Source organism: Mytilus edulis, chromosome 10 (assembly GCF_963676685.1).
Source record: "Mytilus edulis chromosome 10, xbMytEdul2.2, whole genome shotgun sequence".
Lineage (NCBI taxonomy): Eukaryota > Metazoa > Mollusca > Bivalvia > Mytilida > Mytilidae > Mytilus > Mytilus edulis.
The window spans coordinates 77,428,164-77,444,740 of NC_092353.1; the positions used below are offsets into that span (position 1 = coordinate 77,428,164).

Genomic DNA, 16,577 nt, shown 5'->3' on the forward strand with positions numbered 1-16,577 from the left:
CATTCATAGGCATTTATTTCCTTGTTGCAGAAATTTTGTCAATTGTTTCAAATTCATACAAATTTGACAAATTTACTGAAACAATAAAATTACTTTTATATGTTCCCTGAGAAACCTCTGCAATTTTATAAGATGTATTTATAGTAAGCTCACTCCTTCTTAACAGCCATAATTTGTTTACCATACTTATGCTTTATAGAAAGAATTTCTTTATACAATTTTAACTTTTACATTTGACTATATATAAGTTTATACATATATTCTCTCATCCGAAATTTAGAATTTTATGCATTTTTAATGCATTTTTTTATTTTTGTGGGTGGATTTACGTCATGTATTATTTTTAGCTCACCTGGCCCGAAGGGCCAAGTGAGCTTTTCCCATCACTTTGCGTCCGGCGTCCGTCGTCCTGCGTCCGTCGTCGTTAACTTTTACAAAAATCTTCTCCTCTGAAACTACTGGGCCAAATCAAACCAAACTTGGCCACAATCATCATTGGGGTATCTAGTTTAAAAAATGTGTGGCGTGACCCGGTCAACCAACCAAGATGGCCGCCACGGCTAAAAATAGAACATAGGGGTAAAATGCAGTTTTTGGCTTATAACTCAAAAACCAAAGCATTTAGAGCAAATCTGACATGTGGTAAAAATGTTTATCAGGTCAAGATCTATCTGCCCTGAAATTTTCAGATGAATCGGTCAATCGGTTGTTGGGTTGCTGCCCCTGAATTGGTAATTTTGAAGAAATTTTGCTGTTTTTGGTTATTATCTTGAATATTATTATAGTTAGAGATAAACTGTAAACAGCAATAATGTTCAGCAAAGTAAGATCTACAAATAAGTCAACATGACCAAAATGGTCAGTTGACCCGTTTAGGAGTTATTGCCCTTTATAGTCAATTTTTAACCATTTTTCGTTAATTAAAGTAATCTTTTACAAAAATCTTCTCCTCTGAAACTACTTGGCCAAATTAATCCAAACTTGGCCACAATCATCATTGGGGCATCTAGTTTAAAAAATGTGTGGCGTGACCTGGTCAACCAACCAAGATGGCCGCCACGGCTAAAAATAGAACAAAGGGGTAAAATGCAGTTTTTGGCTTATAACTCAAAAACCAAAGCATTTTGAGGAAATTTGACAGGGATAAAAATGTTTATCAGGTCAAGATCTATCTGCCCTAAAATTTTCAGATGAATCGGTCAATCGGTTGTTGGGTTGCTGCCCCTGAATTGGTAATTTTGAGGAAATTTTGCTGTTTTTGGTTATTATCTTGAATATTATTATAGATAGAGATAAACTGTAAACAGCAATAATGTTCAGCAAAGTAAGATCTACAAATAAGTCAACATGACCAAAATGGTCAGTTGACCCGTTTAGGAGTTATTGCCCTTTATAGTCAATTTTTAACCATTTTTCGTAAATTAAAGTAATCTTTTACAAAAATCTTCTCCTCTGAAACTACTTGGCCAAATTAATCCAAACTTGGCCACAATCATCTTTGGGGTATCTAGTTTAAAAAATGTGTGGCGTGACCTGGTCAACCAACCAAGATGGCTGCCACCGCTAAAAATAGAACATAGGGGGTAAAATGCAGTTTTTGGCTTATAACTCAAAAACCAAAGCATTTTGAGGAAATCTGACAGGGGATAAAAATGTTTATCAGGTCAAGAACTATCTGCCCTGAAATTTTCAGATGAATCGGTCAATCGGTTGTTGGGTTGCTGCCCCTGAATTGGTAATTTTGAAGAAATTTTGCTGTTTTTGGTTATTATCTTGAATATTATTATAGTTAGAGATAAACTGTAAACAGCAATAATGTTCAGCAAAGTAAGATCTACAAATAAGTCAACATGACCTAAATGGTCAATTGACCCTTAAGGAGTTATTGCCCTTTATAGTCAATTTTTAACAATTTTCATTAATTTGGTAAATTTATGTAAATTTTTACCAATATAGTTCTCTGTTACTAATGGGCAAAGTTCATGATAGATATAATTGTAAGAAGCAAAATCGTTCAGTAAAGTAAGAACTTCAAACACATCACCATCACCAAAATACAATTTTGTCATGAATCCATTTGTGTCCTTTGTTTAATATGCACATAGACCAAGGTGAGCGACACAGGCTCTTTAGAGCCTCTAGTTTAACTTCTCTTTAACCTTTGTACTTGCATGGTTTTATGAGAATAAACTATCTATCTATTTTAAACATGCTTTTTAGGTCAAAATAATCTCTAGCTGCGGAACCGTAACTCTTATGGTCCCTTTTTTATGTTGCGGAAAGAGTTAAAAAAATAACATAAGGACCTAAGAGCTATGGTTCTGCAGCTAGACAATCTCAGATTTAAGTGTCTTTCATTAAGAGAAGCGTATCTGGTAGGACATTTTCCACCCCAACAGATCTGCTTCATGACCAAGAAGAACCTAAAACACTAGCCAAATCCATCTAAGGACAACTTTACCTCATGAAGTTGAAACCTTTGGTATCTTTCATCCCTCTTTTATATAGTTTCAGCTTAATAATTCTAATCTTATCAACGGAAAATTTAAAACAAGGTTTCGTTATGAGTCATGTTAGCAGGAAATAATCATTATTGTTTTATTTAGAATTTTGGAAAATATGGTATCCCTTTCAGTTTCATGTTAGTATATTTTTCAAGAACATCTCCCTGTTGTGTCTATTATATCCATATAATTTTATAAGCATTTATTTCCTTGTTACAGAAATTTTGTCAATTGTTACATATTTCATACAGATTTAACAAATTTACTGAAACAATGAAATTATTTTTATATGTTCCCGTAAGCATGTTTTTTTTAAGTCAAACATACCTGTCAACTGACCCGTATTCTGCGGGTGTGACCCGAGATTTTCACAATTCTGAGGATCACCCGGAACACCCGCCGGGTCATTGAAATAACCCGGAAATTCCGAAAATGACCCGTTTTCACCCGTATTTCTTAGCCTTGAGATTGATTTCAAAAGTAATATTCCTTTGAAATACCGGCAAATTCGTAATTTCTTCCATGAACAGGAAGTTCATCTAGCTATGTAAACTGTCAAATTAAGTGACCCATTAAGTGCATGGCTTCACTTGACAGCTTTGGTGTCAAACACACTGTTAATTAACACCAATTACCTTAGCTTTAGGTCGTAAATAAATTGCACCATAATTTGGTTTACAAACTGAACTAGAGTTACTTCCCCTTATTTGTCACCATTCAAAATTATTCCTTATATTTACGTTTTATGGGTGAAAAAGATTAAATCATAAAAATATAAAATTCAAATACATATTGAAAAATAACTTTTCATTATTTTTTTATACCTTTATACAATTTTTTAAAAAAAGTTGAAAATTATTTTTTTACATTTATACTTCCTTTAACTGTATTACTATATTTTATCATAGTCTAATTTCCTTGTCAAATGAAAAATATTGTTGTTAAAGGCTACATAGTCAAAAGTCACAAACATTTAAGAATTACATTAAATTCTAGTGTTTGATGATTGTAGTATTGTTTCTCAAAAAGTAAAGCACATAAGACTGAGTTACACAATTTATAAAAATCTTTAAAAGTTAAATGAAATAATATTTTATTAGATTTAAAATGACTTAACAAGTGAACATGCATTGATGTTTTGGTATCTTTGATATACATTATAAGAAAATGTACCATAAATACTGAAATTCAGCTCGAAAAAAGTTCGTACGCGTTATGACCTGAGATTTGATTCTTCAATGCAAGTCATGACCTGCATTTTCATCGTCACAGGTTGACAGGTATGGGTCAAAACAATCTCAGACTCAAATATCTTTCATTAAGTTTAATATTCACACAACTTAATTGAATCGACTAAAGTAGACACTTAAGTGTTTAAAAAGTGTACAAAATCTTGTGATGAACCTGAAATTTGAGGTCAAAATGGGCCCTTACTTTAACATACTCTTATGTATATATATATATATACAAACCCTTTCTATTTTATATATTTCAGGGAGGCTACTGTGAAACCTGTGACAATTTACTGACACATTTTCCTAAATTATTTGAACAATTGATTCAGATGGTCAGGAAAGAACATCTCAAAGAATCTATGGTAAATGAAATTATAAAATCTGTACATATAAAAAATAAGAAGATGTGGTATGATTGCCAATGAGATACCTCTCCAAAAGAGACCAAATGATACAGAAATTGTCTCTTGTATTTGTGACACTTTTACCTATTGTGTTTGTTTTGTTCACACATCATTGTCAATTTAATGGAATTTGATGCAATTGTCATACAAGATGACAAGTGAGAGGTTTAGCTAGCTTTAAAACCAGGTTTAATCCACTATTTTGTACAGAAGAAAATGCCTGTACCAAGTCAGAAATATGATATACATTCTTTTGATATGTTTGAGCTTTTGATTTTGCCATTTGATTAAGGACTTTCCGTTTTGAATTTGCCTCTGAGTTCAGTATTTTTGTGATTAGAATTTTTGCAATGCACACATCACAGAGAGGCCATGCAAATCGATACACAGTAAAAATATTACAATCGGCAATCATACACAATCTGTATCATAATACAGATCAGACACCAGAAATTAAGATAAAAACTTTCTTTTTATATTTTAAGTATTTGAAGGTGCTGAAATTTCTGTGTAAAAAGAATAATGAAATGGCAGATGGAATATTGGTAGCTTTAGCTGAGGAACTATCAAACATTGGACATAATCTTCTGAGGTTAGCTGACTTATTTTTACATTGTATAAAAAGTCAAGGGTAATACAAAGGGGCAATAAAATACTGTTTGTGTAACAAACACCATGGCCAAAATAGATTGATTGATTGTTGATTGCTTAACGTCCAGTGGCAAATATTTCATGCATATTCAGGACGAGAACAAGTTCACAATAAATACAATATGTAGGTCTTGTCATAATATAGGCCATTTGGGATGATGGTCAGGGAAATTTGGACTGCCACTGGAAAATGAGGGTTTGCCTTGCAACAGGCCAACTACGGGCCCTCAAAGAGTTGTTGCAAGGGTTCTTAACGTGCAAAGAGTGTGGCGCTCTCTTTACACGAGACATCAGATTTAACTTCCCCATTCTGACCGGACGTGACTGTGAACTTATTACAGCCAAAATAGAAGAGATAAACATACAAATAACAGTAAACAAAAGCTATCTGAATGCTTAATGACATGATCTGTACCAAAAACTGAGGATGAACTCAGGTACCAACTACCATAAAATTCAACTGTTTGCTTTGATATTCCTATTACTGTTATGCATATTACAATTTTGAAGCCATCTGATCATCAACATATGGTTACAGCAATAAAAAGGCATTGTATGTATTACAATGGTCTCGCTAGCCTAAAATAGAAGGGCGCCGCGCCCTGGGTGCCCTCAGCCGCGCCCTGGGTGCCTTCATCCGCGCCCTTCTGCCCTGACGTCTTTTTCCAAAATTATCTTGTGCCGTTTTGGTAAAATTTTGTTTCATCGATTTCTGATCTCCAAGTTAATTACATACATGTATATGACACCTGTGTGATTGCCCCCAGGTTAATCATGTCATTACACTCAATTACAATGATAAAGACTTCAAAGGTGTTAATCATTGTTAATAACTAGGTAATTTAATTAGGACAATGTATCTTTTTGTCATACTTTTGATGAATGTGTCAGCGAGTGTGTTTAGCTTGGGTCTGCATTTTCGATCTCCAAGTCACAATGGAAGAGCGTATATAAGTGAAGACTTTCATGACTTTAGAATTGAATTTAAGTCATCAAAATAAAACTATGCCTTTACAGAAATGCCTTCCATCTCAACTTGTTAGCGACAAGCACAGTTTTTAATTAACCCAAACGTGGTGGAAATTGATTTTGGAGTTACTTCCCCTGTTTTAGCTTATTACAAATGTGTGCTCTTAAAATATTATCTAGTATCAAAAAAAGGAATAAATTACCAATTGAATATATAATAACATAATAATGTTACCTTAAAGATATTAACTGTCTTTGAACATATTAAAAAATATATATTGCAATTTCTACTTGATAATTATACTTTTAGCAATCCATGTTCTAAACATTGTTAAATTAGTAATGCTCTCAATTACATCATATGATGCATTAAAAGCTATAATTGCTATATAGAAAAAAAACCCACAAAAAATGGGTAGAGTGAAGTTAAACTGTAAAAACATAATATGTTGATGAAGATGTACTATATCATTCATAATTACACAAACAATGAAATAAAGACTATAGTTGAAAAACATCTTTATTTAAAAAAAAAACAACACATACAGTAAAAAAAAAGAGATTCGTTAACTCGTGATACACACAGAAATGTAGACAAAAAAATGAGCAGTGCCTTTTCTTATCATAAAAAGTGCCCTGCCCTCCACTGGCACCCTGCCCCTTTTGATTTCTAGCTAGAACACTGTATTATAATATGAAATTTCCTTGGATGCTAAGATTTTCAAGCATTTTTTTACTTTGACCCCTTTGAAAATATGAAAGGGTATTTATTAATGTAGATTTAGGATAATTTTTAACCAAAACTTTTATCAGATAAATTAGTGGCATTAAGGTGGTATGGGAGTCTAAAATAAAAATGATAGAATTTGTTCATACTTTGCCAAAACGTAGTATCTATTGATTTATGTTGAAAAATATAATAAATATGACAGGTCATCGTGCATTTTCTCAAGCTACAGGACGTGACAAAATGACACATTTTGTATGGTTTATACTGGAAAAACACCATTTTGTGATTAGAAACTAAACAAAATGATAGAATTGTTAAATACTTAAGCAAAAGATAGCTTTCAGACAATGCTTTGAGAATATCAAAAGAAAAGATAGGGTCACTGACGTTTTTTCCGGGTAAAATACAAAATAGGAATATTCCATGTAGAATCCTTCAGAAAATGCACTGTACTAGAGTTACCTCCCCTTAAAATGCCAATTTTTGTTTTTTTATAAACAGCCAAAAATAATCAATATTTGCAAAAATATTAATATTTATAAGTTATATTCTTGTAAATTGGTTCTTTTAATTGAAAATTCACATTTAATATCTGAATTCCTGCATCAAATTTTGCTAACTTGATAGAAAATCTGGACCTTTGTTTCCCGTTTTTTTACAATCCAAGATGGAGGAAGACATCCACACCACCTTAAAATACATTTTGTTTGTAAAGTATCCCTATTTCAATGAAAATACATAAAACTGGACAATTTGACATTGCTTTAATTGCTATAATTTTGTGAATTAACATACCTATCAATCTCACAGTCCTATCAATCTCAGCCTCTTCTTACTTTACATTAACTAATCTATACACTGTGTGAGCACGACCAACTACAGTTAACAATTGATAGGTTTAGCTGAAAGGAAATGAGATCTTATAAGTTTTAATGCAATTTAATGTCATACAATGATGTACATTTACAAATATAACTTTCATCTGAAAAGTAAAGTGAAATATTTTTTAAATAATTCAAAGGAAAACTCTTAAACTGTGACATCCTGCAGGATAGAAAGAAATGTACAATACCAGTTTGTTCTAAAATATTTCCTGATTTTTTTTTTCATATATATGTATGTAGATACCAAAACCATAAATAAACCACTTATTTGGTCCTGGTTAGAAAGAAAGTAATATAAAAAATTATAATATTTTGTAAAATAGTTCGTATGTCAGATAGCTGTAACTTTGTCAATAGTGAACAATTTTAGTAATTTTGGTAACAAATGAAAGCTTAATGACTTTTAATCACTGAAGTATCCTTGTTAAAAAAGTTTCTTTTGAATAATAAAAAAGATATATGAAATTATAACAGGGAGCATATTTGCTCTGCTGTTCAGTTCAAAAGTTTTTTGTACAACCGAAAATCCAGAAACCAGTGCACACTTAGTATGTTGAATTATCCAATACAAGTCAGGATAAGGTATAGTTCTATAAATGACATGACTGACTGCCACTGTTTTTGAACTTGAGACAAAGTAGCCATTTATGCTTCAAATTGCAGGTTTAACATAGAAAGCAATTGGGCTATGAATAAGTGGCTTTTTATGGACCCCGCATTAAGTGTTACCTTGTTCATCCTATCTGCCACATTTGTCCATCCTTATGTCCCCAAAATTGGTTTCTGTTGTCTAATTTTAGTTTGCATCAAACATGCAAATATTATAAAACTTTACAAGTGGAAGAACTAGGAAATAACTGTATTGTATTTTAAGCTCCGACGGCATCAATTGAGGATTTGATGGTCGCAAATTAAGTTTACTGGCGACGCATTAGCGGAGACAGTAAACAGGTATTTGCAACCATCAAATCCCCAATAGATGCCGTCGGAGCTTAAAATAAAATATTGTTATCTCCATTCTAATGAAACTGACAGAAAACAGCGTTAAAATATGTAATTAAAATCTGTCATATGTCGTCTGCGCTTGCACGTACGTCCCAATAAAAATTGTGAATTGATGCCATGTAAAAAGTGACGTTATCCAATCAAAATGAACGTTACAAACGTTGTTGCATAAGAATATCCTTTTAATTTATTAACTTATACTATGTTTATTCTTATTTTTAGTTTATCCAGTAATGTTGAAGTCCATGTTTCTGTACTGTTGACCTGTGTCAGAGTTTTATGTAAACTTTACACATCAGTATATCAATCTATGACATCATCCATACAGTCAGCAGTAGCCAATGGTGTTACTCCAGTCTCACCAAAAACTATAAGGATATTCAAGGTTATTAAATTATTTATATCACTGAAATTATATCGAAAGTTGCATAATAAAAACAAATACATGTTATATACTTTTAATTTAGAAACCATTGCCCTGATTTGTTTATTTTGAAAATTGTGATTTTTTGAAAAACAAAGAGTGACACAGTGACAGTTTGAATTTTGACAGCTTTTCTTGTATGGCTCATACCAAATACAAGACACATTGGTTTTCCATTATAACTTTAGTTTAAGTTAATACAAATCTATGAAATTTAAACACAAGGTCTATGACCACAAAAGGAAGGTTGGGATTGATTTTGGGAGTTTTGATCCCAACAGTTAAGGAATTAGGGGCCAAAAAAGGGCTCAAATAAGCATTTTCTTTTTTTTTTTGCACAATAACTTTAGTATTAGTAAATAGAAATCTATGAAATTTAAACACAAGGTTTATGAGCACAAAAGGAAGGTTGGGATTGATGTTGGGAGTTTTGGTCCCAACAGTTAAGGAATTAGGGACCAAAAAGGGGCCCAAATAAGCATTTTTCTTGGTTTTCGCACCATAACGTTAGTATAAGTAAATAGAAATCTATGAAATCTAAGCACAAGGTTTATGACCATAAAAGGAAGGTTGGGATTGATTTTGGGAGTTTTGGTCCCAACAGTTTAGGAATTAGGGGCCCATAGGGTCCAAAACTAAACTTTGTTTGATTTCATCAAAAATTGAATAATTGGGATTCTTTGATATATATGGTGAATCTAAATGTGTATGTAGACTCTTAATTTTTGGTCCAGTTTTCAAATTGGTCTACATTAAGGTCCAAAGGGTCCAAAATTAAACTTAGTTTGATTTTAATAAAAATTGAACTTGGAGTTCTTTGATATGCTGAATCTAAACATGTACTTAGATTTTTGATTATAGGCCCAGTTTCAAGTTGGTCCAAATCGGGGTACAAAATTTAACTTTGTTTGATTTCAACAAAAATTGAAAATATGGGGTTCTTTGATATGCTGAATCTAACCATGTATTTAGATTTTGGATATTGGACCATACTGTGGATTCATTAATTTTCGTTGGATACCAATTTTCGTGGATTTCGTGGTTACAAATGAACCACGAAATTAAATATTCAACGAATGATACATTTTCTATAGGCTTATATGTAGATTTTATCAAAACCACAAAATTAAATATCCACGAACATGCTAGTTTTCCTTAATCCACGAAAATAAATGAATCCACAGTAATATGTAAATGTCCAATTTAAAATTTTTAAGTTTTTAAGTTTAAGTTCTTAGACCACAATCAGAATCTAAATTCAGAGCTGTATCAAGCTGGAATGTTAATTCCATACTTGTTCCAACTGTTCAGGGTTCAAACTCTGTGGTCGTATAAAGCTGCGCCCTGTGGAGCATCTGGTTGTTAGTTGTTTAATAACTGTAATACATGGAAAAAAGGAAAAAATAGGCATGCAAAACTTATACAGTGTATATTAATAAAAGTAATGAAGGGTCATGAAAATAAAACAGTGAAAGTCCGTCAAGGTAATAGTCCATGGCTTTTAAATTTTCAGCTTTGAGCGTACCTGGTGAAGGTAAATCCAGAAAATCGCTACAAACATGAAATTTCTAAAGTGTTGTTTTCATTGTTTACTGCATTTTGTATGTCTGAGGCTTTTTCTTGATTAATTTTCATACAGAATTATCAAAAACTTTGAGTGTATAAATAATAGGTGCGCTATTTCATCAACATGAACCAACAATAAATTGCCAATTTATTTTAATTCAGCTTTTTCTTGGTCATCATTGCTATGTAACAAATTTTGGAATTCATTCATATGTATATAATGTAGTGTGCTTTAAATCAAAAAAGTCAATTTTGATTTTTTTTCAATAATAAAATATTTCAGCCAGCAGAGAGTCTATGGCAGCTTCTGGAAGACTGGCTTAATTTATTACAAGTAGAATTTGATCAGAAAAGTCCCAGTCAATCTATGGCAAATCTTGCAGAAAAAGATAATGAATCCCAGCCAGCTGAAAAGCCAAAGACAACAAATACCACTAACTCCTCAAATGCATCTCCACAACAACAAAAGGCAGCTAATCAGTACTCAGATGTGAACTGTAGTAAAGATAAACTTCAAGTATCTGAGGGAATTTTAAAACATATGAGTTTAGAGGACCAGGATGTAATTGGTGCTACATTACCAAGAATCTGTGGTGTTGTTCAGGCATTTTATATCACATGTTCTTGTCACACCCAATCAGAGTAAGACTTTTTATATCACATGTTTTGTCATGCCCAGTTAGAGTAAGACATTTTGTATAACATGTTCTTACCCAATCACAGTACCGCATATTTTATCACATGTTCTTATCATATCCAATCAGAGTAAAAAACAAATTTCAATTCATGACATTTACATATAAAATATTAAGTTAGAATAACAATATTTGTTAAAGTATCCATTTGACTTACAAATCTTATTTAGGCATTCTGTTGACAGCTGGAGTGTGTATTTATTTTTGTTTTATGCTTCAGTTTTATGACATTTGGTCAAGAAAGAAATGTGGAGGTTTTTATCCACAAGTAAAACTGAACTATAACCTTCCCATAATGCTTTCAAGGCCAGATCTGGCCTTTTTGACCATTTGCAGTTTCCATTGATATTAGTTTGGACGTCTATTACTTTGGAACTACAAAGTTGAATATAAGGGGTTGGTGTTGTCTATTGTGTGTGTATGGTTTTTTTTTTTTTTTATCTAAATCTATATAATAACTATTTAAGACCAAAAATATATGAAAATAATGGGATTTTGTATAATTACTATCCAACAAAAAACACAAACAAGATACAAAAAATAGAGTAAAAGTTTTAAAAAGTAGCCTTGAGAATAAGTTAAACTTTTGTATGCCAAATTTGCTCTCCTATACAGAAGGCTATTCAGTGATGCTTGAATCTAAATTATTGAAACAATGTATACTGTAATTTCTGCATTGTTTGCATGAAGAAAATGTATGTTTTTGTTGAAGACATTTTGTTTTAAAGCAGAAATTTTATTGAAAGTTTTTTATACGCCCGTCGTCTTTTAGACGGGACGTATTATGGTATACCGTTGTCCATCCGTCCTTCCGTCTGCCCGTCCATCTGTCCGTCCGTCGTCCACACTTCGGACAGTAACTCAAAAACACTTTCACCAATTTGCATGAAACTTAAGTGAATTATAAAATTGAGAATGGAAATGGGGAATGTGCCAAAGAGACAACAATCCGACAGTAGAAAAAAACAACAGCAGAAGGTCACCAACAATGTAGCGAAAAATTCCCGCACCCGGAGGCGTCCTTCAACTGGCCCCTAAACAAATATATACTAGTTCAGTGATAATGAACGCCATACTAATTTCCAAATTGTACACAAGAAACTAAAATTAAAATAATACAAGACTAACAAAGGCCAGAGGCTCCTGACTTGGGACAGGCGCAAAAATGCGGCGGGGTTAAACATGTTGTGAGATCTCAACCCTCCCCCTATACCTCTAGCCAATGTAGAAAAGTAAACGCATAACAATACGCACATTAAAATTCAGTTCAAGAGAAGTCCGAGTCTGATTTCAGAAGATGTAACCAAAGAAAATAAACAAAATGACAATAATACAGGAATAACAATAGACTACTAGCAGTTAACTGACATGCCAGCTCCAGACTTCAATTAAACTGACTGAAAGATTATGATTTCATCATATGAACATCAGGCACAATCCTTCCCGTTAGGGGTTTAGTATCATACCATCATAACATATATGAGAAGAACATAACCCGTGTCATGCCAACAAATATTTACATGAGCTCCCTTTCGTTTTTTTTTAATTTCAGATTTTAAGTTTTGGATTTATTGGGTTTTATTCATAAAAAAGGGAGGATTTTCAACACTTCCAACAATAACTCAAAAAGGCTTTCACCAATGTCCATGAAACTTTGGTGAATTGTTCATATCTATTGATGTAAGCTCCCTTTCAATTTTTATAAATTTCAGATTTTAAGTTTTGGATTTATGGGGCTTTATTCATAAAAAAAGGGGGATTTTCAACACTTCGGACAATAACTCAAAAAGGCTTTCACCAATGTCCATGAAACTTTGGTGAATTGTTCATATCTATTGATGTAAGCTCCCTTTCAATTTTTATAAATTTCAGATTTTAAGTTTTGGATTTATGGGGCTTTATTCATAAAAAAAGGGGGATTTTCAACACTTCGGACAATAACTCAAAAAGGCTTTCACCAATGTCCATGAAACTTTGGTGAATTGTTTATATCTATTGACGTAAGCTCCCTTTCAATTTTTATAAATTTCAGATTTTAAGTTTTGGATTTATAGGGCTTTATTCATAAAAAAAGGGGGATTTTCAACACTTCGGACAATAACTCAAAAAGGCTTTCACCAATGTCCATTAAACTTTAGTGAATTGTTTATATCTATTGATGTAAGCTCCCTTTCAATTTTTATAAATTTCAGATTTTACATTTCCGTGTTATGAATTTTTATGCTTAAAAAAGGGGGGATTTTCCAATTTTGGGACAATAACTAACACTTTCACAAAATTTTATGCAACTTTGATAAATTGTTTATATCTATTGACATAAGCTCCCTTTCCATTTTTATAAATTTCAGATTTTACATTTTCTTAAGTAATGAATTTTTATACTTAAAAAAGGGGGATTTTATGAAACTTTGGTGAATATATTAATGTAACATCCCTTTTGATTTGTATATATATTTCTAGTTGATCATATAAATTCATTTAAAGCATAAAAAACAAGTTAAAAGAGCAACGGGCGTATCATGCGCTATAGCGCAGCCCTTTATTTTAAAATGCATGACATTTTCTAGTCTGTTTACTTCAAAATGCTTTTGAGTTATTTAAAAATGATTAGTTTTTACTTTGATTTTAGGATTACATCTCCAAGATTTATAGAGTTTGTTTGTAAACATAATAAGGTGCTCAAAGCTTTAGTTCAGAGGTAAACACACATATAGTTTGTTTTACATTATTAAAATACCTATAACATGATGAGAATTTTTTGCATACCATAACATGGTTGAACGCATGCTATTTATTTATTAAAAGCAGTAAAATTTAGGAATTTTTACTATAACTGAATGAAAGATCAGGTTATTTGCTCATAATTTATAAAAAGATATGTGTATTCATCAGATGATAGTGCAAATTTATTATGATATGCTGTAAATTCAGAAATTATTGTGATGTTTTTATTATTGCTAAAAATACGACAGGGTTATAATAGCAATAATTTTAACTCATATTTTGAAATTTTTTATATAAATTGAACAGGACTTTTCTCAATATCACAAAAAATAAAATTGCATACTAGCTAAAATTGAAAAAATCGCAATAATAAATGCTTGCAATAATTTCTGAATTTACAGTAATCGATGAAAGATAGTAAAATACCAGATAGCAAGGTCATATTTTAGTTAGAGTAGAACCTCATTGTGTTGAAATACTTGCAAAACTTATTCCTCCTTTACACTCCTGGCTGACGATACAAGATACATTCTTGAAATGAAACAACTTAATGTAATTGGGACCTTGTAGGATTAGAATGTAAAATAAGTCAAATAGTTTTGTTGGGTCCCTAAGACTTCACCATATTGATGTACTATTGAATGTCCATAATTAATGTCTCAGTTGATATATTTTCAGAAATACCACTGTGATATTTGATCATTTCCATTTCTTATTGGAATGTCCAGAACTGATGTCCCAGTTTATACATATCATTAAATTGCAGGTATGAATTAGTATATATATATATATATATATATATATATATATATATATATATATATGAGACTATGAGTACTGTAATTTAAGAAATAGTGACATGCAGGTATTATTGTGATTTTGTCATTTTTGACTAAAATGCAATGTTAATTTTTGCGATATGGAGAAAAATCTAGTTTAATTCCTATATAAAAAATTCAAAATGCGAGTTTAAATTATTGCGATGATCACCCTGTTGCATTTTTTGCAATAATAAAAAACATCTCAATAATTTTTGAATTTACAGTATTACAGATAACTAATGACATAGAGGTGACTCCAGGTACCATAACTTCATGTTTATTATGTGTATTATATATAACAAACAAAAACTATAGGTAATGCAAAAAAAACACATAATTGACAGCTCCTAATTCATAGTCCTTCTTAAACATTCTGCACATGCTGCAGGGACAGAATGATGGATTAATAGTGGCACCATTATAATTGCGCTCAAGGAAATTTGTATATTTAGCATTAATGACAGTCACTATAAAAGTGTCTAATTAAGTTGTACCCAAAATATGCTTGTATAACTAATTGTGCATAGTACCAAATTAATTTTTAAGTGAAAATTGTCACATACAAAGCTGCAGCTTTTAACTATTAGTGGTGTATAATACCAGTGTCTTAATCTGATACAAACAGTATGGTCTAACAATGCTAGTTATAGATAAATACTCTATAGACATGTTGCCGCATTAATGTTGTATGGTAGTAAAAACGAACTAGCTGCCATCTTGAATTGCATGATTTATATTTAGAAAATAGAAAATAAAAAAGAAGATGTGGTATGATTGCCAATAAGGCAACTCTTCACAAGAGACCAAATGACAAAGAAATAATCATTAACAGGTCACCTTACGGCCTTCAACAATGAGCAAATAACATACCCCATAGTCAGGTTTTAAAGTCCCTGAAATCACAAATGCAAAACAATTCAAAAGAGAAAACTAATGTCCTAATTAATATATACATTTTTTTACCAAAAAAAAAAAATATATCACACAGCAACGAACAACAAACTTTATTGTAGCAAAGACGACAATAATTTGTTTTATAGACTTCCAAATTATCTCACCTTTAGCTTGTATTTGATTCAAAAAGAAGAATTAGTTCATTATATTTACGTTTTAGGATACAAGTTATATCAATTTGATTGTTCGTTTCCTATGAGCTGTTGTACTGTTATAATGTGAAGCATGTACTGTAATGATGAAGTACATTTAAAAATGAGATATAATTTCGGAATGCCTCCCAATTGTTTCTTCTGCCAATCAACGTTATGGATTATTATGCAACATAAATAAAATAAATACTAGTCAATTTGGAAATTAGTATGGCGTTCATTATCACTGGACTAGTATATATTTTGACACATTCCCCATTTCCATTCTCAATTTTAAGTTCAAATTTCAATTTTAGAAAAAAAACTTTGTGATAAAATGTTTTAATTCAATTATTTTAATAATTTTCCTCAGCCTTTCGTGAAAAGAAGAGAATGGTTTTACCAGAATATATCCGATGATGAAAATCCAAGTGAAGTATTACATATCCCAGCTACTGACGAGGACATTCTCATTATAAATAGAGGTAAGGATATATCCCAGCAACTGACAAGGACATTCTCATTATAAATAGAGGTAAGGATATATCCCAGCAACTGACCAGACGAGGACATTCTCATTATAAATAGAGGTAAGGATATATCCAATGATGAGAATCCAAGTAAAGCTTTACATATCCCAGCAACTGACCAGGACATTCTCATTATAAATAGAGGTAGTGTTTTGCTAAATTATATAAAAAAGGGAAATAATCTTATCTTTTGTTATTTTTACTCCCCCCCTCCATATTTTCTTAATTAATTTAAATACAGCTTAATAATAAAGCAAAGACTGATTAATTTGATGAGTAAAATTATTTTTATTCAATTGATTGATCAAGATGACTATAATAGCATTGCATATTTAAGTTATATTATGATG

At 31.5% G+C, this 16,577-nt stretch overlaps 1 protein-coding gene across 1 annotated transcript in view; it reads left to right on the plus strand.

Annotated features, from left to right (window-relative positions):
* The first annotated feature begins 2,315 nt into the window (after positions 1-2,315).
* LOC139493003 (E3 ubiquitin-protein ligase HACE1-like) overlaps positions 2,316-16,577 on the plus strand; it is a 31,709-nt gene continuing 17,447 nt past the window's right edge. Inside the window, exons 1-8 of the mRNA XM_071281147.1 lie at positions 2,316-2,375; positions 4,000-4,101; positions 4,629-4,735; positions 8,605-8,767; positions 10,656-11,014; positions 13,697-13,765; positions 14,470-14,557; positions 16,071-16,182. Of these exons, the coding sequence (XP_071137248.1) occupies positions 2,316-2,375; positions 4,000-4,101; positions 4,629-4,735; positions 8,605-8,767; positions 10,656-11,014; positions 13,697-13,765; positions 14,470-14,557; positions 16,071-16,182 (1,060 nt within the window). The remainder of the gene's footprint in view (positions 2,376-3,999; positions 4,102-4,628; positions 4,736-8,604; positions 8,768-10,655; positions 11,015-13,696; positions 13,766-14,469; positions 14,558-16,070; positions 16,183-16,577) is intronic.